This window comes from Rhinolophus hipposideros (assembly GCF_964194185.1).
Source record: "Rhinolophus hipposideros genome assembly, chromosome: 26".
NCBI lineage: Eukaryota > Metazoa > Chordata > Mammalia > Chiroptera > Rhinolophidae > Rhinolophus > Rhinolophus hipposideros.
This window is the reverse complement of record NC_138072.1, coordinates 16,561,649-16,587,483: the sequence shown is the minus strand read 5'-3', so window position 1 is coordinate 16,587,483 and position 25,835 is coordinate 16,561,649. Positions and strand designations below refer to the sequence as shown.

At 34.5% G+C, this 25,835-nt stretch overlaps 1 protein-coding gene across 1 annotated transcript in view; it reads left to right on the top strand.

The window, feature by feature from the left end:
* The window catches only part of CATSPERE (catsper channel auxiliary subunit epsilon), a gene marked incomplete at both ends in the record, with an annotated part of 76,526 nt that overhangs the window by 14,951 nt on the left and 35,740 nt on the right, over positions 1-25,835 (top strand). Inside the window, 4 exons of the mRNA XM_081039451.1 lie at positions 2,760-2,866; positions 10,091-10,583; positions 17,655-18,132; positions 22,088-22,530. Of these exons, the coding sequence (XP_080895577.1) occupies positions 2,760-2,866; positions 10,091-10,583; positions 17,655-18,132; positions 22,088-22,530 (1,521 nt within the window). The remainder of the gene's footprint in view (positions 1-2,759; positions 2,867-10,090; positions 10,584-17,654; positions 18,133-22,087; positions 22,531-25,835) is intronic.

Below are 25,835 nucleotides of genomic sequence, written 5' to 3'. Positions count from 1 at the left end.
CATTCTACTGTCGATGAATTTTGGGTTGGTTTTGTTTTGAATGAGTGTTGGTTTCTCTTTTTTTCCAGCTTTATTGACATATAAATGACATATGACATTGTGTAAGTTTAAGGTGTACACGTTAATTTGATACACATATATTATGAAATGATTACCACAGTAACATTTTTAATATTTCCATCACCTCACATAATTACTGTTTCTTTCTTGTGATAATATCATTTGAGATTTACTTTCTTAGCAATTTTCAAGTATTTAGTGTTAACTCTACTAACCATGCTATACATTAGATCCCCAGAATTTATTCATCTGCTAAGTGAAAGTTTGTGGCTTTGACCAACATGTCCCCATTTCACCTCTCTCCTCAAACTCTTGCAACTACCATTCTACTCTCTGTTTCTATGAGTTCAGCTTTTTAGATCGCACATAAAATTGAGATTACACAATATTTGACTTTCTCTGACTTATTTTATTTATCATAATGTGTTCAAGTTCCATATATATTGTTGCAAATGGCAGGATGTCCTTCTTTCTGATGGCTGAATAGTATTCCACTGTATGTGTGTGTGTGTGTGTGTGTGTGTGTGTATACATATATATAGATAGATATAGGTATTGATATAGCTGACAATTATATATGTCTGACAATTAAGTTCGCAAACTTGTTGCAATGATGTTGCTAATCTTTTTTGATATTAGAGGGATTATTCATTATGAATTTGAACCAAATGAACAAACAGTTAAGCAAGTTTACTATTTATTTGGAAGTGCTGAAAATGCTGCGTGAAAAAGTTAGACAACCTGAACTTTTAACCAACAATTCATGGCTCTTGCATCACGACAATGCACCAGCTCACAGGGCACTGTCTGTGAGGGAGATTTTAGCCAGTAAACAAATAACTGGATTGGAACACCCTCTCTAATCACTTGATCTGGCCCCCAATGACTTCTTTCTTTACCTGAAGATAAAGGAAATATTGGAAGGAAGACATTTTGATGACATTCAGGACATCAAGGGTAATACGACTACAGTTCTAATGGCCATCCTAGAAAAAGAGTTCCAAAATTGCTTTGAAGGGTGGACTAGGCACTGGCATCAGTGCATAGCTTCCCAAGGGGAGTACTTGGAAGGTGACTGTAGTGATATTCAGCAACGAGGCATGTAGCACTTTTTCTAGGATGAGTTCGCGAACTTATTTGTCAGTTCTCATATATAGTTTATATTTTATACCTTTTCTTTGTCCAATCATTCATTAACAGACACTTGGGCTGTTTCTATATCTTGACTATTGTGAATGACACTGCAATGAACATGAGAGTGCAGATGTCTAATCAAAAGAGAAATAGTCCTAACTGTGGAAAAGACTGTATATCTGATGATGGCCATAGCAATAATATTTACAGTAGTCAAACAATAAAACTACCTAAGTGTCCAATAGGGGAGTGTTAAGTCAATGATGACAATTTACTCAATAGAATATCATTTTATCACTAAAAATGATATATAGTCTTCTGGTTATATAGCATGAATATATAACAATAGCCTACAGATTGGTAAGTCCTAAGAAAATAAATGTGTTTTTCATATTTTTGATAAATTTCTATGTGGTAATTTTTTCTATATTTATAAAATTATCTTTAATGGCCATGAGTTATACTCTTAATGAAAACAAATATGTTTTTAAGCTTGTTTACATTATTGTCTTAACTTTTTCTTGGCCTGTCATTTTTTTCTATCATCTTGTATGTATTGCTTATTATATTCTATTTCCATCTTATCCAAGCTACATTAAGGATGTTTCATTTACTCTTTTCCTTTGTGTTTATTCACTATTCCTCTGAATATCATGTTATCACTATTCCTCTGAATAGTGAATAAGATTTTCAGAAACAAAATTAAAACATATATTATTTTGGTTATTTATCAAGCAAACCTAAACTTCTCTATCAAAACCATTAAATGTGTATTGTTCACGGGGGCCTTTCCTGACCACCATTCCTCCTCTCAAAAGTAAGTTAAATCCTCCTATTAAACAATCCCACAGTCTCAATGACTACAGCCTTACTAACACGCATAGCTGTCTCAAAGGCTCCTTTGTGAGTGTTTGATGTATTTCTAGGAAATTAAAAGGAGCATTATTGGATGATCAGAGTAGAAGTGAGCTATGGAATTCTAGACTGTCCCTCATTATCTGATTTTGTAGTTCTAGGGATTCCCCACAATGAAACTGTTGTGTCTATTTTAAAAACATATTACTAGGAGTAATTCAGTCAATTTAACTTCTCCTTAAATCTCATGAGAAAAAGAGGGAGCATGTCACATTTATCTATACACTAAGAGAATTTTTGTTAAAGCCTTAAGATAGCATTTGAAACCTGCCTTGAAAGAGTATATTGTTTTGAAGGCAGGTTCGTATAGAAATAATTCTAACAGATTAGTTTTAAAAATTCCGTTGTGTGTTTCATTGATATTAAAACTGAGGGTATTTATTTAAGGATCCTCAGACAGTCTCAGTTCACTCAGGATTCTAATTGTGTATAGTATTTTCGATGTGTTAGAAATTGTATTATGACTTATTTATGATTCATAATATTCTAATTGGGAGAAGACCAAATGGCAGAAAAACAAACAAACCTGAATCTTGACAATGTGGTAAATGATATCTTAACTACAATAATAAATTCAATGTATCATGATATAATTTCCAAATACTTTTGGCTATGAAAAGAATAAAAAGATTTTTTTTCTTTTTTTACAGAATTCCATTATACTTAGCAAGCAATTGGCTGCTTTGGGACAGAAGCCTACCATATATACATTTCTGAAGAAAAAAGTTTATTTTCCACATAGGAAAATGAAGAATGGGTATTTAATTCTTAAATTTCAAATATAAAATTCACCTTTAAAATTCAGTTTAATAAGTATCAGAAACTTAAAGTAAAAGAGGTTTTAAAACCCTAGTGGAATTTCATGGTCTATCATATAAGTAATTTCTGAGGAGCTTCTTTTATGATACACCAGCAAACTGCGCTAATGAGAACTAGTTACCAACTCAGAAAGTGTCCGTCATAGAAAGTGTCTGTCAGATGTCGAGATTACAGTTTCACATTTTGTATTAACAGCTAACCCTCAATCCAAGAGCCTTATTCAGGAAGGTGGAAAGTGAAACACAGTGTTGTGACTGATGTCACAGTTATTACTAGGGTCAGTGCGGGTGCGTGCATGCATGCACACACACACACACACACCACAAATTCTGCCGGAGAAGTAAAATCTCTTACTGTTGAAGTTAGTAGGTTCTGATGGGATGTACACAGCCTTTCTTAGTGTATTGAGCACCTAGGCACAGGGCAAGGTGCTTATAACTGAAAGCTCGAATTCCCACCCTCAATGACCTTACAGTTAGTAGGGGAGATGAGGAAACAAATCGATGTTACAATAGAGGTGAGCCAGGGCTGAAGTGGAATACACAGGGCATGCCCCAGCTAAAGCTTGGAGGGAGTCAGGCAGGGTTTTCCTAAAAGTTGACCTCCGCATAATTGACAAGAAACAAAAAGTTAGCCAATTAGAGAAGCATTCCAAATGAATCCAGATGGGCAACGTATGCAAGGGCCTTCCAACAGAGATCTAAGAAAGCAGATGCCTTCTAAGGAGATGGCTAAGAAGTTCAATTCATGGATAGAGTAAGGGGTGCCATCCAGAGAGAGAAAATGTTTGTGAAACTAATAATAATCTGGACCTAAAATTCCTGCTAGTTTTAAACAAGTATTTTATAAAAGTTTGGGAGGTAGGGAAGAAAGCACTAACACAAGCAGATAATCCCAGTCCGAAGCAGCAAAAGGAAGTTAGCATACCCAAATTCAGGCAAGGGAATATATGAGAGCGGAAAATTATAGGCTAATCTCATTCATGAACTTGGATGCAAAATCCCAAGTAAAAGTTGAGCCAACTAAATCTAGCAATATTTGAAAAAAAATATGATATATGATTGAGTCGACTTATACCAGAAGTGCAAGGTTAGTATACTATTTTTTAATTTTTTCATGTAATTTACTACATAAGTAGATTAAAGGAATAAGACTACAGGTCATTTCAATAGAGACAGAATAAAACTTTACTTAAAAATGAGACTGTTCTTTACCTTACATCATATATAAAAATAATCTCATAAATAATAATATGATATTAATCTCAGAAGACATACAAATGAAGGGTTAAAATGAAAAAAATTTAGAAAAAGATAGAAGAATATCTTCTCCTATCAGGATAGGATAGTGATTTCTCAGGATAGTGCCTCAGAATAGGAAGTGATCTCTATAATAAATCAAAAGGTAAACGTTTGCTAAGGTAAAGACTTGATAAAATCAGCTCATCGATAAGTACATGAAATGTTCAAACTTACTAGTAATCAAAGAAAAATATTAATAGCCCAATGAGATCCATTTTACACAGACCAGACTGATAAATACATTAACATTTTAGAAGGTTGTTGGTGGAAATGTCTCAGTCTGTTCAGGCTGCTGTAGCAAAATACCATTAACTGGGTGGCTTATAAACAATAGAAATGTATTTCTCCCAATTCTGGAGGCTGGACGTGTGAGATCAGGGTGACAGCGTGGTGGGGTGAGGGCCCTCTTCTGGGTGGCAGATTTCCTGTTGAACCCTCACTGGTGGAAAGGGCAAGGGAGCTCTCTCTCAGGCCTTTTCTATATGAATCCCTTTCATGAGAGCTTCACCCTCATGACCCACGCACCTGCCTAAGATCCCACCTGCTAATACCATCACTTTGGGCATTAGGATTTCAACATGTAAACTGTGGGGAGAAACAAACATTCAAACCATAGCAATATGCAACAATGGGAACACTTACACACATTGCTAGTAGAAGTGTAAATGGACACAACCAATTTGAAACATAATTTTACATTATGAGGCAAAGATGGAAATGCACATACCAATGGTTTAGCATTTTAACGCCAGTATATACCCCAGAGAAACCTAAGCACAGGTGCCCTTTTGTGTAAAAGTATATTTGTAGCAGCATTGTTTCTAATAGCAAAAAGAAAAAAACAATCAAAACTTTCAATTTTTATGCATAGATGGATAAACATTTTGTGATATAATCACGCTATGGAATATGAGTATATACATTCCACAGCAGTGAAAAATGAATCAAACACAGCAACACAAATCAACATAAGTGAATTTCACAAATACAATATTGAATGAAAAAGTAAGTCACGATAGAAAAATACAGTATGATTTCATTTTTATAAAGTGCAGAAATTCAAAAAACTAAATAATATATTGTTTAATAATACATATAAGTGGTAAACTAGTTTTTTAAAGCATAGGAATTGACCTTGTATCCTGAAACCTTGCTATAGTTGTTTATGACTTCCAGGATTTTTTGATTTTTTTTTTTTTGGTCTGTTCTTTGGGATTTTCTACATAGATGATCATGGCATCTGCAAACAAAGAGCATTGTATTACTTCCTTTCCAATCCTGTATTCTTTTTATTTCACTTTCTTGTCTGTGTTAGCTAGCACTTCCAGTATAATGTTGAATAGGTGGGGCAAGAGGAGATATCTTTGCTTTGCTCCTCTTCTTGGAAGAAAGCATCTAGTTTCTCACCGTTAAGTTTTTTGTTTCAGTTTGCTTTTGGTTTTGGTTTTTGTAGATGCTCCTTTATCAAGTTGAGGAAGTTCTCCTCTGTTGCTAGTTTGCTGAGAGTTTTTATCATGAACGAATGCTGGATTTTGTCAAATGCTTTTATGCATCTATTGATATGATTATATACTTTTTCTTCCTTAACCTGCTGATGTGATGGATTACATTAATTGATTTTTTTAATGTCAAACCAGACTTGCATATGTAATTATTTTTACATATTGTTGGATTCAAAAGGTCTGTAGCTTCATCTGTAATGTGTTTATCTGGTTTTGATATAATGCTGATCTCATAAAATGAGTTGGGAAGTATTTCCTCTGCTCCTGTTTTCTGAAACAGATTGTAGAAAATTGGCATCATTTGTTCCTTAAATGTTAGAATTCAACATTGAACCCATCTGGGCCTGGTCCTTTTTGCTTTGGAAGGTTATTAATTATTTTTCCAATTTCTTTAATAGATATATCCCTATTCACCTTATATCTGTTTCTCCTTATGTGAATTTTGGTAGATTGTTTCTTTCAATTGGCCCATTTCATCTAAGTTATCAAAATTATGGGCTTAAAATTGTTCATAGTATTCTTTTATTATCCTTAAATGTCCATGAGATCAGTAGTGAGGGCTTCGCTCTCATTTCTGATATTACTATACTCTGTCCTTTCTCTTTTTTCCTTAGTTAGCCCAGCTAGAAAGTTTTATCAATTTTATTAACTTTTTGAAGAACAAGCTTTTGGTCTTAATTGATTTTCTCCATTGTTTTTCTGTTTTCAGTTTATCGATATCTGCTCTAATTTTTAGTACTTTTTTTCTTCTTCTTCCTTTAGCTTTATATTACTTTTCTTTCTTTAGTTTCCTAAGGTGGAAGCTTAGATTATTGATGTTAGATTTTTCTTCTTTTCTAACGTATGAATTTAATGCTATAAATTTCCCTCTAAGCACTGCTTTCCCTTCATTCCCCCAAATTTTGCTGTTGTATTTTTATTTTTATTTAGTTTGAACTATTTTTAAACTTCACTTGAGATTTGTTTTTTAACTAATGTGTTATTTGGAAGTTTCTTGTTTAATCTCCATATACTGGGGATGGGATTTTTCCAACTAACTTTCTGTGATTGACTTCTAGTTTAATGCTATTGTGGTTTGAGAGCAAACCTTGTATGATTTCTATTTTTTTAAATTCCGTAAGGTGTGTTTTATGACCCAGGATATGGTGACTGTTCCATGCGCATTTAAAAAGAATGTGTATTCTACTGTTGTTGGGTGAAGTGTTCTTTAAATATCAATTAGATATAGTTGATATATGGTGGTGTTCAGTTCAACTATGTCCTGATTTCTGCTGCTAGATCCGTCAGTTACTGATAGAGAGGGGTTGAAGTCTCCAACTATACTGATCGACTTTTTAATTTCTCCTTGCCTTCTTCATTGTTTAGTAAGGCATATGGCAAAACTAGTTTTTAAAAGCGCAGGAATGTGAACACGAATGCAAACACAAAATCAGGGCCAGTGATTACCTGCAAGCAGGAGGGGAAGAAAAGGGAGAGAGGGAGAGAAGGAGAGACATAGAGGAAATTTCCAAGGTATTGGTCATGTTCCGATTTTTGATCTGGGTGACTAGTACACAGGTATTCATCTTAGTGTTATTCTTTAAACTGTGTGTGGCACATATTCTTTTATATATGTGATACATTAATAATAAAAATATTAAACTAATTATGTATTTTAAAACATGACTAAAATATGCATATGTAGAGAATATCAGAGGTCCCTTTAAAAAACATTGTCTTGGAATCCATAAAATACCCTCCACATGATTGATCAATCTGGGTTTAGAAAAGATTATCCCTATGAAAGATATATTTTGTGATCAAACAAGAAAGCAAAGTAGAACATATAGCTCATGGACAGGACTCGAAGGACAAGTAGAATACAGAGATGCAAAAAAGGGAATAGGTGCTCCAAGAGAGAGGAAGAGTACAAAGCATTTTGGAAGGCAAAAAGAAGGATCCCACCTGAAATATAATATGGCAAATAAAACTGAATAGGAAAAAATAATGGAGATTCCCTGAAAATCATTTGTGATAGTTTGAATTTTTTCCTGGGCATAATTAAGGGGCCATTGAAGTTCCAAAGCAGAAGACGACTTAATGAAATTCAGTCTAAATGAGATAAATTAAAACATGACAGATAAAATACATTTAATTTATTTATCTCTGTTCTCTTCTATAGTCTCACTAAAATAACAGGGAGAAAAATTTTTAAATTTGCAAGCCTATAAGGAAAAACAATGGGAAGGAACACAAGAACAGAAGATAGAGAGCAGAGAGAAAAGTGGTAACTAACTTAGAGCACAGAAATTCTGTTAGTTAATAGCTTGCAGAAGAAAATTCTAATGTGATGGGAACTCCCAGTGTGTCATCAGTCCTATTCTGCAGCTCTGCTCCCTGAATATGGAAACCTAACACATATCCTCCTGGAAAGACAAAAGAGAATTCTTCTTTGGATTAACTGATCAGACCTACTTTAAAGAACTTAATTAAGTTTGGAGTTGGGAGGGCAGAAGCACAGGGGGGGCACAAGAGGAGTAAGGGGCATCCCTTACAACTGACTCTCAGCTTATTACTGCTTCTCTCTTAAATATTAATGGACAGCCAAAGGCCACCAGACAATTACAGAAATGGAACTCAGGAAACAGTGCACAGTGGGGAGCAAAAAAAATTCACAAAAAATATAAAATCCTTCTCAGAAATAGAAGGTATTATATACATAAAGGAAGAATAAGATGCTATAAAATGGGAATCAGGTAAGAAAAAAAATTGAAAAGTGTATAGTCACAACTGAAAAACTAAAAGGTTTAAAAATAAAAATGATAGACATGGAAAGTTGAAAAGCTCAGTATGCCCTGGTCAATCCTTGAGTGCTGGGTCCTTCCTGGGCCTTGTAGTTAACCAATTATCCATTTAAAATAGTCACTGATATCTGGTTGTAATGAGGCTGCATGTATGAGATTATTATACAGCCAGTGGACAATGTAACAAAATGGTACTGGCGATTTTTTAAAAATGTACTTGAAACCAATGTTAGAGTAAATGGTGTCGCTTGCAAAATGCGGTAATTGCACTGAGTTTCATGGTGGCATGGTTTAGTGCACAGAAGTTCGGTGACAACGCTACAATTGTCCCAACATGGTTTCCTCTTGACCTGGCAAAACCTCATTCTGAGCGAGCAGATTGCCATCACCACCAAGCCAAGGATGTATTCATTGAGGAAGTAGGAAACTAAAGAAGCATCTATTGACCATCCTACATTACGGCCTGATGTCTCCTGGATTGGCCTGCTGAGAAACACTCCTTAGAACTTTCCATGACTTCTAAGATATATGTGAGTGCTTGTTTTCACAAATTCCACTGTATGTCTACTTCAAAAGATAGACCCAGCCCTGTCAAAATTTAGAATACTAAGAAAAAAAGGGAAGATCCCAAAAACTTATGGAAAGGCAACCCATTTAAATAACAACAAGAATGAATGTGTCATCTGACTTCTCATTAATAAACCTAAATACAGAAAGACTGGAGAAAATGCCCTCAAAATTTTGAAGTCTCTACCTAGCTAAATTATTGAGCAAGTTAAAGATAGTTTTGGACATTCAGGATCTCAAAAAATTTTATGTTCATATATCCTTTGCAGAGAGATACTAAAGAACTGTGCTTTAGCAAAACAGAAAATATCAAAGCATTGGATCCAGTAAATGGTGGAATCAACCCAGAGAATAGTGAAAGGAAATCCTGGGAAACTATTGCTAGATTACCTCTGTATTTACCACATGGAAAATGTTATGGAGTGCCATTTCAGCTACCTATTGGAAAACTTAGAAAACTAAACAAATTTTCAAAATAAAATAATTATCAACTCTAGGGAAAATATTATAAATAAATAAATATGTATATATATTTAAAAGAAAACATAATCATAGTACATAACTGGCTCAGTAGTAAATAATATCTACATAGTAATAACAATATAATTACTCATTATAGATTTAGCTAAACACTGTGACATTAATTTGAGAGAAAAAATATATCACTAGACATAGTTCATGAGAGATACATCTTCATCTGTCATCTAAGAAGCCAATAGATAATATATAAAAATTATACATTAACAGAGCTCTATAGGAATATTTGAGAATATGAAGACACATTGCACAAGAACATTAAGAGTTAATACTGTTTTCCTTTGGGAACAAGAGTGAAGAATGAGGAGAAATGGGGCAGTGGTAGCATTTTAATACTATTTGATTTATTTTACCCAGATTTATGTTGATTGAAAAAAAACTTAAAGATGATAAATGCCAACACTGTGAAAGACGGATAAGAGAAGAGAAAGAGACCATTTTATTCATACATGTTCTATTTTTCGCTTCTTAGGACCTGGCAAATCTCAGTGCCAATGTCAGCAGAAGATGCAAGAAAGGAGATCAAAGGACATAAAGTGGCTTTTCAAGATTGCTTTATTGCAGATATTCTTTTCCTGCTGACTTTTCCTTTGTTGATAATACCCGAGATTCCTGGCTTTTTACCAATCTCTTCACCACGTGGTAGTCAGTTAATGTCAGACTGGAATGCTTGTCTTGCTTCCTCTGCTATTGTGGTAGCCGACATGGAGACCTTTCAAACAAACGATTCATTTCGTACTTGGACCAGAATCAGAGTACCTCCAAACAGTCTGACTGATGACGAAAGACACAGTGTGTCTGATGTGAACCTATCTCAGGATGGAATATTTTTTCTAATAAGAGGTACTCTTTACCTAAAAAATTTTACCGCATTTATAAGACTGGGCAGCAATGAAAACCTTCCTGAAGGTGGAATTATTGGCATTACATCAAGAAAATGGTGTTGGTTAAAATATTTATTGAAGGTTAGTAAAATAGTATGTATATATTAGTGTATATATATATGTGTGTGTGTGTGTGTGTGTATATATATACATATATGTTTATTACACCTACACATTTAGATATACTTACCATACCATTTAATTCAGTGATATATATAACGGACTATATTATGCAGCTTTCTGCAGTTATTTTATTTATGATTGTAAATAGATCTATCTTCCTGACCTAACTTCTCAGAGACCTCTTTACAGAGATGCTCCTCCAACAAAAGAGAATAAAATGAATCTTACATATTATTACGTAGAGTCATTTAGTCATATTATGGGAGTTTTGTTTTACCTTGACATTGGCAAAAGATCAAAACAATTCTTTTTCCCAAACAAAGACTCCATGTGTTCTCAACAATGAATTAACTCTCATTTCTGACAATATCATGAATAAGATATCCTTAAGCTACTGCATTACAAAACATCTAAAGTGCTGCGTAAAAAATTTAAACCTTCTTTTAAGCACAAAGCTGGACTTATGTGGAAGTAAGGGAAATTCTGAGAAGAGAGAGGGCTTCCCGGAGCACTAATCCAGAGACATAAGCAAATTCCGAAATCTCAGGTGCCCAGAGGCCATGTGCTGATCCCAGAGGTTTAGACCTCTGTTACTTGAAAACAAAGCCTTGGGCCTGAACAAGATAGGGCATCTCATAATTTCTTGAGTAAAACAAGTACCTTGAAAAGTTTCCCAACATAATTAAATCTATCTCAGCTTTAACTCATAGATAGTGAGAAAAGGTCTATCTTTAGAATTCATGATCAAATGCCAACCCACATGCACTTTGGGGCACAAATACCTATGTGGTTAAAAACAAACAAAAAAAATAATTAAGCCTGGTGCCAAGCAGAAGCAAATACAAATTCTTTCCAGAGGAATAAACCCTAAAGTCAGGTTTTGAAATAACATTCTGACAAAATTGAGCTCACGTTCAAAACTGTCAAAGCATATGAAGAAACAAGATACCATAGAAGTCAGCAGAAACAACAAAGAGCAGAATAATTCCTACAAGGATGTCAGCTATTGGGATTGACAGATATAAAATATCTTTAGGAGATTTAAATAAATGGAAAAGAAAATGGAAATCATAAGGGGTAAAGGTAATCTATCAAACCAAGGCAACCAGTAAAACTAAAAGTAAGGAAGTCATTACCATAAAATTTTGGATAGTGGTTATCCTGGAAAGGAAAGATGTAATGATTGGGAGAGATCATGGGTGGTATTTGGGAATTCTGACAATATTCTATTTCTTAATCTGCATAGTCATTACACAGCCTTCTACTTTGTGATAAATCTTTTAACGACATATTTCCTATTTGGTCCATTGTATGCGAATTACATTTTTTTAAAAATTTATGTGTAAAGATAAATGTTAAAATATTGTATTTCATGTAATAAATGTAGATAAAACTAGTAATTGAAATATTAAATTCAATGGAAAGCTTAAATAGAAGATTGGATACAAGAAAAATTACTAGTGCATTGTAAATTAGATAAGAAAAAATTAAAATGAAAAACTGAGAGAAAAAGTTGTGGAAAACAAACAACAATAAAACAGGGTAAGAGAGATGAGAGAATGGAAAAGAGAAGACCCAACCATACATCCAATCAGAAATCCAAAATAAAAGATTAGAGAGAATGAGAAAGAGCTGAGAATTTTTCAGACTTAAAGACAGATATTAATCCTTAATCCTGAAATACTAATAAATTCCAGTTGACATAGGGAAAAAGAAAACCCACTTAGACACAAATTAATGAAATTGTAGGGTATCAAAGACTAATGAGACATTAAAAGTATTCAAACAGAAAAGACAAATTGTAAACAAAGACAATAGAACAATTAGGATCAATGGAAATAAGATGATAGTGAAATACTGAAATAACTGAAATAAAGTTAATGTCAATCTAAAATTGTATACATCCAATGAAACTATCCTCTAGAACAAGAATTTTAAAAATTATTTTGAGAATCAAAACCAGAGATTTTAGAATATAAATAGAATAGCTACAGTAACTATTTATTAAACTTTCTCAATGGCAGAATGGAGATGACATGACAGAGGAAACAGTTAATAAGATGGAAGTTACATCGATAGAAATTTTCCAATCTAAACTACAAAAGATTATCAAAATTGAAGCGCAACTCATAAACCTCTGGGACAATACCAAATGGTTTAACATTCATATCACTGGAGTCCAAGAAAGAGAGGAGAAAGTGTATAATGTAGAAAAAAAATCTGGATATCTAATGATAAGAAACTTCCCATGTTGGGCAGAAAATACAAATTTATGAACCATAAAGCTCAACAAACTACAAACAAAATAATTGCAAAGAAATTCATAAACTACTGAAAACCAAAAGGGGAAAAAAGCTTGAAAGCAACAAGAGAAAAATGACATCATATATAGGAGAACAGTGACTCAAGTGATGGTATATTTCCCATCAGGAGCCACAGGTGACAGAAGGTAATGAAGCAATATTGTTAAAGTCCTGAAAGAAAAAAAAGAAAAGATCACCCTAGAATTCTATTTCCAGACAAGAATGTCTTTCAGGAATTAAGGAGAAATAGACATTCTTAGATAAAGGAAAATAAGAGAATTTTTTACCAGCAGACCTGCTCTAAAAGAAATAAATGCCTAATGAAGCTTATCAGGTGGAAGAAAAATAGAAAATTTAAAACTTCGGGAGTGAATAAAAACAACAGGAATGGTGGATATGTAGGTATAATAGATTTTTATACCCTTAAGTTCCTTAAAATATGTATGACAGATAATAGCAAAACTTAAAACATATAACACTTTCTGGTGGGAGTTTTAATTTATGTTTATACAATATGACAATTACAACATAAATGTGGTAAAAGAACCTATGGGGTAGTGAGATTTCTTCATTCCACTTGAAATATTAGTTTTAATTCTAAGTGGGCTGTAAAGAGTTTAAAACCCCAACAAATAAACTAAAATGGAATACTGAAACTGTTTTTTCCAAATAATCCAAAAGCAAGCAGGAAAGGGAACCATAGAGACATAAGCCAGAGGATACAAACAAACCAATAAAATAGCAGAGCTGAGTATAAACATGTCAATAATTTCATTAAATGTAAATGACCTAAAACACTAATTTACAAGCACAGATTGTCATGTTAGATTTTTTTTTAAAGACCAAATTGTATGCTTTTATAATAAGTCCACTTTAAATATAAAGATGTAGTTGGATTAAAAGTAATGCATTGGAAAAGTATATACCATCAAACACTAATTAAAAGAAAGCTGGAGTCACTTTATTAATATCAGACAAACTAGGAAAACAATCAGGAACAAAAAAGTCATTAATATAAAAGGGTCAATGCATCAAGAAGACATAACAGTCCTAAATATGTATGCACCTAATAACCAAGTTTAAAAATACGTGAACCAAAATTAATTAAATGGAATAAAGAAATAGATAAATCCAAAAATTTATTGGAAGATTTCCACACTCCTGTTTCAGTAATAGATAATAAGTAGAAAGAAGATCAGCAAGGATGTACAAGAATAAACAACATAATGGGTCAGAAAAACTATCACCCATCAGTGTAAACCAGACCGCCATCTTTTTGTAAATAGTTTCATTGGAACACTGTCATGCTCGTTTGTTTATGCATATTATCTCTAGATGCCTTTGCACCATAGCAGCACTAATGAAAATTTACAATAGAGACTATGTTGCCGCTCATGCCAGGTGGCCTCAGGCAGGGCACAGGCTAGGGCTGTATGTCTTCCAGGAAGCCCAGATCTGGCATGCCCGGTAGCCAGCTTCAAACAGAGTCAGAGCATCACCCAGCAACCTCCAAGGATGACAAACTCAAAGGGCAGACTGGGCAGGTACCACAGCCCTGCTAAATGAATCCTTTTCCATAGAGTCAACATAGCACAGCAACTCCTCCACTGTAGTTATGGCCCATCTTTACAACCAATCAGCCTGAGGGTCAACCCCTCCCATTGACATGCAAACAGCAACTAAGGTTCAACTATAACAAGGGCACACACAACCCAAATAAGGGACACAGCTGCAGCACCTGGCTCAGGTGACCATGGAGACTGTGCCACTGGACCCCACAGCACACGTACTACACAGGCCACGGTACTAAGACTGGGAGGCACAGCAGCCACACCTAATACATAGAAACAAACACAGGGAGGCAGACAAAATGGGGAAACAAAGAAACATGTCCCAAATAAAAGAACAAAGTTCTAGAAAAATAACTAAACAAAATGGAGACAAGCAATCTACCAGATGCAGATTGCTTGTAACCATCCAAAACACTGGTTACAAAGATGCTCAATGATCTCAGGGAGTACTTCAACAAAGAGATAGGAAACATAAAAATGGAGATAGAAACCATAAAAAAGAACCAGCCAGAATTAAAGAATGTAATAACTGAAATACATTAGAGAGAATCAACAGATTAGATAAATCAGAGGATTGAGTCAGCAAATTAGAAGAGAAGATGGGGTCGGCCCGGTGGCTCAGGCGGTTGGAGCTCCATGCTCCTAACTCTGAAGGCTGCGGGTTCGATTCCCACATGGGCCAGTGGGCTCTCAACCACAAGGCTGCCAGTTCAATTCCTCGAGTCCCACAAGGGATGGTGGGCAGCGCTCCCTGCAACTAAGATTGAACATGGCACCTTGAGCTGAGAGGCAGCTGAGCTCCTGGATGGCTCAGTTGGTTGGAGCACGTCCTCTCAACCACAAGGTTGCAGATTCGACTCCCGCAAGGGATGGTGGGCTGCGCCCCCTGCAACTAGCAACGGCAACTGGACCTGGAGCTGAGCTGTGCCCTCCACAACTAAGACTGAAAGGACAACTACTGGACTTGGAAAAAAAAAAAAAAGAAAAGGTAGCAGAAAATAATACCCAATCAGAACAGCAACATGAGAAAATAATCCAAACAAATGAGGATAGTTGAAGGGGCCTCTGGGACAACATGAAGCGTACCAACATTCACATCATAGGAGTATCAGAAGGAGAAGGAGAAGAGAGAGAGCAAAGAATTGAAAACCTATTTGAAAAAAATAATGACAGAAAGCTTCCCTAACCTGGCGAAAAGGTACCATGGCTGAATGGATAAGAAAACAAGACTCTTACATATCCTGCCTACAAGAGACTCACTTCAGATCGTCACTGGACAGAAAACGATATTGCATGAAAATGGAAACAAACAAACAAACAAAAGCAGGGGTAGCAATATTTATATTAGACAAAATAGTCTTTAAAACAAAGACTAGAACAAGAGACAAAGGACTCAGTAATCACACTTCAGGGTATTTGTCCAAAGAAACCCAAAATGCTACTTCAAGGGGACATGTGTATCCATATGTCCATTGCAGCATTGTTTACAGTGGCCAAGATGTGGAGGCAGCCTGGGTGTCCATTGATACATCAATGGATAAAGAGAAGGTGGTATGTATATGCAATGGAATATCACTCAGCCATGGAAGGGAATGGGTTCTTGATAACTGTGGTGGTATAGCTAGACCTGGAGTGTAGTGTGCTGAGTGGAGTATGTCAGGCAGATGCAATGTGATTTTGCTTATATGTGGAATCTAAAGAACAAAATAAACAAACAAGACAGAAATAAACTTATGAAGAACATTTTGATGGTTGCCAGATGGGAGAGGGGTTGAGGAAGTGAGTGAAAAAGAGGAAGGGATTAAGAAGTACAAATTGGTTGTTACAATGTAGTCATGGGGATGTAGGTTATAGCATAAGAAATACAGTCAATAATATTTTAATAATTATGTATGGTGTCAGATGGGTACTAGATTTATTGGCATGATATCTGGGAGGAAGGTTGGGTGGCAGGATGAAAAAGGTGAAGGGATTAAGAAGTAGAAATTGGTAGTTACAAAATAGTCATGGGGATGTAAAGCATAGGGAATATAGTCAATAATATAGTAATAACTATGAGATGTTACATTTTAAATAAAAATCTCTAAGAATCAGAAACAGCTGGGGAAAGGAGACAGAGGAGAAGGAGGACCTTGGCTCTCTAAATGAAATTAGACCCATTGAATTTCAGACATAGCCGTCTCTGAATGGCCTTTTTCTCTAACAGATTGTGTCCATAAAAAGGTAGTATTGATTTGATTAAGGTTTTAAGGTCTCTCTTCTTTCTATCTAATATTTTAAGGAAGCTGGAATTCCAAAAAATTACTTAACTTCTGAAGTGTCCTTATATCTAGACCTTAGTAAACATCAAGGTCAAAGGAGTATTCCTGGATAAAGAGAATAAGTACATAAGAAAAGAAAAGGCTGATGCTCTTTGAGGATTTAAAAATGAATTAACCATTTTATAACTAGAAGTTTGTATTCCCCCCATCTCATCCTTCTGGCAACCACCAATCTGTTTTCTGTATCTATGAGCTTGGGTTTTTGTTGTTGTTCTTGCTGTTTTTGGATTCCACATATAAGTGAGATCGTACAGTTGTCTTTCTCTGACTTATTTCACTTGGTATGGTGCCCTCAGGGTCTGTCTATGTTGTCGCAAGTGGCAGGATTTCATTCTTTTTTATGGCTACTTACTGTTTTAAAATCAACTAGGGGAAATATTTTGACTAAGACTTGCAAATGCTAGTATTTCTAGTTAAATGAACTCTGGAGAATTGCCAATAGCTATGCAAAATGTGGTATCTTCTCTTCACCAATACTCAATTGAATGGATCATTTATTCTGAAGCCAATTATTAAATGCTGTTCAAGAGTAAAAAAATAATAATAATAAAATAAATAAACAAATAAAAGTGAATTAAGATTATTTCTACTGATAGAAACAATATGTAAAAGAATAAAATTCCTGAAAAAAAAAGCTTATTTTTATGGTTATATATAATATGACATATTTCTATGTCATGTATTTCTATGCCTGGAGTTTTATTCAGAAATATACTACAAATTAAATCTTAGTAGTTCCTGTTTTGTTTTTAAATGTAGCAAGTTAGAAGACAGAAATTGTTAGGACTGTCCCTAAAATCCAAGATTTTCTAACTAATTTCAATTTCGTCACAGGATACCGAAAGAAGAAGTACCATGGCCGTCTGGACAGAAAATGAAGTTTATCTTGGATATACTTCTCTGACCTTTGTCAAAATAATGACTACTGAAAAACTGAGGAAAATTCTAAATATATCACTAGCTGCTACTCTGACTATACACAATGTTGAATATACAGGCCACCCTTTTGAACTTGCCTTGTTATTAAATTACTGCGTTATGTGTAATGTTGTTAAAAAAATTTACCTAGTGATATATAACGAAGATACAAAACAGTGGGTGCAGCAAGACTTTGCTTTAACTGTCACAACTGACAGTTTTATAATTCCACATTTTCTATATTCGGCACAGCCACAATTAATACTATGGGACAAACATAGGATCTACTATTGTTATCACAATTTCACTGATATTGGAGTTTTACAAACACCTACAGAATCTGGAAATCTATCAAGATTATCACATGACAGCATTATTCATGATGTTTTTATAGGTGAGATGTTCTCATTCTGCAAAAATTACTCCAGATTTCATAATAGACATATTTCTTAAGAAGATGTAACAATTTTAAATGTACAAACATAGGATGCTTTTGATAGGTCTGTGTGCACTTCTCACCACCTAAATATTGATATCAAATTCTACTAATGCTAATTATGGTCTCACATAGCAAAATGGCAAACTCAGGGATTTTTTTTCAGGGTTCATTTTCGTCAATCAGCAGATACCATCTAAGCAAGTTACATATGCATTGTCAGGGTAGGACGCAATAAGATGTTGTATTAGTTTCCTAGGGTTTCTATAACGAAATACCACAAACCGGGTATTTAGTTAGTTTTAGTCAGTTAGTTACTTAGTTAGTTACTTAGTTACTTATTTATTTGTTAGGCATTTATATAATTTACACAGTGATCCCACCGATTAGTCTAGCATCCCCCTGGCATTATACATAGCTGTTGCAACATTATTGACTATATTCTCTATGCTGTACTTTACATCCCCCATGACTATTTTGTAACTACCAATTTGTATTTCTTAATCCCTTACCTTTTTCACCCAGCTCCCAACCCCCCTGCCCTCTGGCAATCATCCTTTCTTTCTCTGTATCTATGTGTCTGTTTCTGTTCTGTTTGTTCATTTATTTTGTTCTTTAGATTCCACGTGTATGTCAGATCATATGGTATTTGTCTTTCTCTGTCTGCCTTATTTCACTTAGCATCAAATCACTCTTATTAAGCAACCCTTACCCCACAGAACTGAAATGCCACCTTTGTTATGTAGTCATTCCTCATGTTAACTGGGTTCAGTTTCTAGGCCATTTCGTTTCACTCATCTATCTGCTCTACATTATTTTGATTACTGTAGCCTTAATCACCTAACACACTATATCATTTACTTATTTTCATGTTTATTGGCTGCCTTTCCTGGAGGGAATAGAAGCTACACGAGAGAAGGATCTTTCTGGTGTTTGTTTTGTTTCGTTTTTATTAATGTCTCCCTGCCAAGTGTCTAGGAAGTGTCATAGCCACAGTAGACAGTAAATACTTCCTGAATAAATGATTGCATATTTGCAATATTAGGTCTTCCCAACCACACATGTTGTGTTTCTTCATTATTTTTGTTTTCTGTGATTGGTCTATTCAAATCTTTCATCTCTCTTGAGTCAATTTAAAAAGTTTGTATTTTCCTAGAAAGTCATTTTATTGAGATTTTTAATTAAAAATAGCAACGGTTTTAAATTGCTTTTTAATCTTTAAATTTCTCACATATTTCTAATTGTATTTTTTTCTCATTTATGATGATGTTTGAGCCCCATCCTTTGTTAGTTTGGCTTGCAAGATATTGTTTATGATCTTGGGGGATTTTTGTTTTTGTTTTCTTTTCCTTTAAAAAGGACTCAATTTTATTTTTCAAATTTACTTCCTTTTTTTCATTATTTTGTCATCGATTCTTCACTTCTCCTTTCTTTTTGTACCTTTGATGTTCTGTTGCCTACTTCTTAAATTAAATTAGTTCATTTATTTTCAGTCTTTCTTGTTTTCTAAGCATTTAAAGCTATGAATAAGCATAAGGCTATGAATTTTTCTCTGTATGGCTTTAGCTGCATCCCACAAACTTTTATATATAGTCTTCTTATTCTCATTATTTTTTAAATCGTTCCTAATTTTCATCTTAACTTCATATTTAATCCAAAGTTCATTTAATAATGTTTTTAATGAGCAGTATGATTGGCAAAAGAGAGGGTGATGGAAAGCATACAAAAAAGGGCATCTAACCCAGATTTATGAGATCAGAAAAATCAGCATGGATTAAATGACTTCTAAACTGAAACTGGGGGAGAAAATATATTAGAAAATTTAGATCACTAGTCAGGATAGCGATTGAGGTAGCAAAAACCTGGAGGTGGGAGAGAACAAGGCAACTTTGTAGAACTGAAATTAGTTCAGAATAACTAGAGAGCAGAGTGTGAAACAAAAAGTAGTAAGAGATAAGATTGTTTAATGAAAACAGGGATCATATCACGAAACGACTTGGACATTATATAAAAGCCAAAAACAATGTATTTTTGTGAGGTTTTATATTTTATCTATCATCATATTACATATCTTACAATTACTTTATTCATTCGACAGAGATATATTTTATTATGTCATCCACCCACACTTTTCTCTCCTTCCACCTTGTGAAATTTCTAGAAACACACACAAAACACAACAGGCCAAGGATTTGGTAAACCTGGATGGCTTTATTGCCAAAAACAAACAAAACACAATGGAATAAGATATCAGTGCCTTTCCTTATAGTTAAGCTCCCATATAGTTATAATACCAGTAGGAATTTGACAATATAATAATGTTAGGTATGTTGACACTGATATCTTATTAAAGTATTCTGATCCTAAAAATATTGGCGTCTCTCATTTAGGAGTTGAATTAGAATTAAAGAAAGTATATCCCTAGAAGCTGTACACAAAGAATGTTGTATCTGGAAAGAAAGCTGTGAAATCAACTGGTTTAACTGTTCAATTTACAGATATGGTTATAGAACCAAAGAGGTTAAGAGACGTATTATCTATGAACCTCTATGACTTAAGCGTAATACTGTATTAAGAAAATGTATTGTTATTTACAGAGTGAACCTGAAGAGGTGTCAATTCTACCCCTATTCCTTCATCCCAATTGTATTCTTCTGCTAGAGCTACCATAACAAAATACCACAGACTAGGTGGCTTAAACAATAGAAATTTATTTTCTCATGTTTCTGGAGGCTAGAAGTCAAGATCAAGGTGTCATCAAGGTTGGTTTCTGGTGAGGACTCTCTTTCTGGCTTCGAGACAACAGCCACCTTCTTACAGTGTCCTCACATAGCCCTTCCTCTGTGTGCATGAAGCGAGAGAGAGAGAGATCTGGTGTCTTTTCCTCCTCTTCTAAGGACACTAGTTCATATTGGATTAGGGTCCCACCCTTATGACTTCGTTTAACTTTAATTACCTCTTTAAAGACTCTACCTCCACAGACAGTCACAATGGGAGTTAGGGCTTCAACATAGGCATTTTGAGGGGACGTGATTTAGTCTGAGATGTTGCCAGAGGCTCACAGGGATGACTCAACCTGGAGCAGCAGTAACCAAGTTCTTATCTCTGCTCAAGAAAGAATTCAAGAATTCAAGATGTAGGATAATGCAGGGAGTTTAGTAAAGTGAAAGTATACACTTGAGATAAAAGTGCAGGTGAACTCAAAGACTGAGTCACCCTGAGGAAGCCCTGATCAGGGCTTTTTATACCTCCAAGGTCAGGAATTGGGGATGTGACATTGATGTGGCTCATCTGTCTCCTCCCAGTAGATGGTACCCTCAGTTTTCTACTTTTTCGATCTCAGGAACTGTCATGGCATCAGGTGCATGATGCGAGTCGCAGTAACTGCAATGTAAACGACCTTGTAATTAGCTGAAGGTCAGGTCCCAGTCATGGATACTGCTCCTGCCAGATTAAACTTGTTCTTGTTTTTCTCTAGCCACAGGATACAGTTTCTTGTGAAAATGTAACTAGGGAGTTGCCTCATGTTGTATCTGGAGGCGGAGATCCATTTCCTAGGCTACTTATCCTGCCTCAATAACACAACGCTTCCTAATAATGCCATTCCAGTCATGCTCATTATTATTTAACACACTCACTCTTTTTTCTCTGTAAATGACGTAATATATAAAATGATATAGTGAATGCAAGGAGAAAGGCATCCAGGGGGGAAAAGAACTGCTGTACTCGGAAGTAGAAGAGAAGTTATCCAGCATTGTGTAAAGTTAGTTTGTGCCTCTGCACTCTAATTTTCTCAAAGTACACAAATACGCCGTGATTATATAAGAAATTGTTTTGGTTAAAAGTGCACTTAAATAAAGCAGCATGGATTTATGGTTACTTAGAATAACACACTTTTGTCCTTTTTTTCCAGATTATTTTGGAAATATTTTGGTAAAAATGGAAAATAATATAATGTTTTATTTCAAGATTAATATTAGAGATGCAACAAAGCTACATTTATGGACAAACAATGCAACAAAATCATCAATTTTCTTGCATACATCTGCTAACCTATATCTCTTATATGTTTTTGACAATGGCACAATACATCCACAGGAATATCCCTTAAAACTGGAAGCACAAAGTGTAGCTTTCAAAACAAAAGAAAAATGCCCCTTTATGGCATTTTATCATAATATTTCTCATGTTTATTACCTTTTGGACAAGGGACAGAACCTGTCAGTTTGGGTCCAAATAGTCTACCCAGAAAATATCGGTCTGTATGTGATTGTGGAATCATATGGCCCAAAAATATTAGAAGAGAAAAATTATATTCACTATGAAATTGCCTTAGGATACTGCACTAAGACCATGGTAAGTTAATATGTTAAAATTTCTTATTTTGATTTTAATAAATGTAAAAGTATTAACATTTTTTAAAAACAGATTTCCCTTCTAGGCCTGGAAAACGTTGAGAAATATACATGCTTTTAACAAATAATAATAGGACAAGCCATTATTAATTCCTGAGCCACGATTTTCACTCTCGATATCCAAGAACTCTTTGCCACCTAAAATACATTTCTGCAAAACTCTGACTGTTAATTCTATTGTTTGCTTCCTTTTTTTTCAATGCCTGGCCTTTCTGTAGAAACGTATAGTGGACAGTATATCTACTATCGTAGTATAACACCACCCCAAAACCAAATTGTCTCAAACAATAACCAAGTCTGTGAGTCAATAATTTGGGTTGTGCATATCTGGGCATTTCAGTGGGTTTCATCTGCGTTCATTCATGAGGCTGTGGTCATCCGGTGGCTTGTCTGGGACAGTATGACCTAAGATGGCCTCATTCACATGTCAAGTGGTTGCTGCAAGCACTGGCTTGTTGGTATAAGGGGCTTCAGCTGGAGCACTTGTCTGTTCCATGTGGTGTCTATTCTCCAGACGAGACATGACTTCTTTGCACAGCAGTCTCAGAGCAACGTTCCAAGGTGGTGAGAGCAGAAATCACAAGGCCTCTTGGGACCTAGATTTGACCTCATTCTAGTCATCGATGCAACTCACAAGACCAGCCCAAATTAACAGGATGGGGAAATAGACTCTGCCTCTTAATGGAAGAACAGCCAATGTATACTGTAAAAGGACATGCATATAGGAATGGGAGGAATAATTGCAGCCATCTCTGCAAAAATTCTATCACAATAGGTGTTACGTGTACTGGGTATATTGTTTTGTGTACTACTTTTCCAATTACTATTATAGCATAAGCATTTTACGTGTTACTAAAATGTCTTCCCAAATATTGTGTATTGTATTCCCCACTTCTTTCACCGAACTCAAGGGGTTCAACGCTTGGGGTATTCTATTCAAGAACAAGTCATGGTTGTCATTAGGTTAGTTTGTCATTAGTTTTATTTGTCATTAGGTTGTCATTAGTTTTATTTACTTGTAGCAAGTAAAGGAGACAGAGGATTCACGTCTAATGCTCTGTCTCGCTAAAAGGAGACTTAGCTATCGCTTATATACATTATTTGGTTACTTATATGTATTGCTTATATACATTATTTGGTTACTTATATGTTGATTTGTTCCTTGCAATTGGCTACACTTATCTGGTTGTTTCCTGTCAAGTTCATCCTGTTTACAGCTACATCTGCAGAATGCTATGCTACATTTTATCCTTCAGCAAGCATAGCATTTAGTTACAACCACCCAGACCTTGAAACCCTGGCCTTATCTAATACTTCCTCTTCTAGGCCCAGCTTCCTTAAGCTTATAATAGTGGGCCTCTTAATTGATACAAAGGCATGAAAGTTTTCAGGTAATTTCAGGGTTGAAGCTGAGAATCATAAAAACTGAAACTGATATATGTGAAACATTTTACTTTAACTTAAATAATGTACATTCTTAGTCAGTCTTTTAATACAGGACCACAGACTTTTGTTTGTTTGTTTTTAAATAAGTCCACATAGAGAGTTCCTCATCTCCTTTCTTGTATAACCTTATTCATGATATTATCATTCCTAAGTTCCCATTTCAGTCTCTTTAAAATAAAGGGGGAAAAACTTAAAGACACTTAAAACAACCAAAGTTCTAGATTTTTATAATTTTTTTCAGTCTTTTACCGTGATCTTTCTCATACCTAATTCAGCAATTTCTTTAGTGGGTTGCTTTATCAAAATTTTCCAAAGCAACTTAGTTAGTTCTCAGGGAAAGAGTACTCCCTTTTTACACGCATACACTCATATTTCATTAGTCCATAGCATTTAATTCCACAATTACAATAATGATGCAATTGAGCATTAACAGGTATGGAAACAAAGCTGATATAGATTCGCATACAGTTACATTGATAGATCTTAAAACAGTGTGGAGTGAAAAATAGTGTTCAGTGATTAAGAGGCTGAGGTATATCATGCCTGTTTGATATATATTATTGGGTATCTTTGTATCTTTGTAAAATGAATAATACTTGTTTAATATATGTTACGGGTGCCTATTATGGGGGAAGGGTATGGGAGGAAAAGATACAGGGGAAAATTACAATAAATAAAATGAGACAGGACTGATTGTGTTTCAAGAAACAAGGAGTATATTTAATTCATTTTTCTGAAGCTAAAATACCCCCTCCTTTCAGGACAAAAACAGAAAAGATTGACACTTTTCCTTAGCCCAAGGAAATTTTCTTTGATTTTCTATCCCCGATCTGTATATTCATACACTTTTATAGGCTTCCTTTTTAAGAATTGGATGTATAATGTATGTTTGCCCATTTGAAAGTCAGCCCTTCAAATTATAAGTTACCAACCAACATATGCAAATGACCAAGGACAATGAAAAATTTGTGTTTTAATAAAAATACTGGCTCTATCACTAACTGATGACATTGAGAAGTTTTTGAATCTGTGCCTTAGTTCTCTCATCTAAGTAATGATAAGAATAATTATTAGGATTAAATAAATTAATATGTATATATAGGACTTAGAAGATCACCTGGCACATAGTAAGCACTATATGTATGTGTTACTACCACCATATTTGAATTCTAGGTGCTTTTATTTTTTTACACTTAACATCTCTGAAATATGTATGAGTCTTACATCCTACGACATCTTAGATTTGATGAATATTAAGAGTAGTATGATATAATAACCTTGTATATAATATGACTTCGCTTATATCATACTTATATCGCTATAACTTTTCAGGCTAATTATTAGCTAGAATGGCACTAAACATTATAGCTAATCATTCATTTTTCTAAAAAATTGAATATAACACTCATATACCAAAGTGGATAACTTTAATTTTGAAAAGTTCTTAATGCTACTAGCTACTTTCTTAGTGATATTTACACCAAAAGTTAGTTTTGAAATTTTAAAAATTATTTTTTAATATCTTAATTGAGCTAACTCCTTTTCTAAATTGAGATATAATTGACATGTCATATTATACTAGTTTCAGGTATATAACATAATGATTTAATATTTGTACATATTGTGGAAAAGATCACCAAAACCAGTCTAGTTAACATCCATCAACCCACATAGTTACAAATGTTTTTCTTGTGATGAGAACTTTTAAGATCTACTCTCTCAGCAACTTTCAAATATACAATACAGTATTATTAACTAACGTCATCATGAGGTACATTACATCCCCATGATTTATTTATT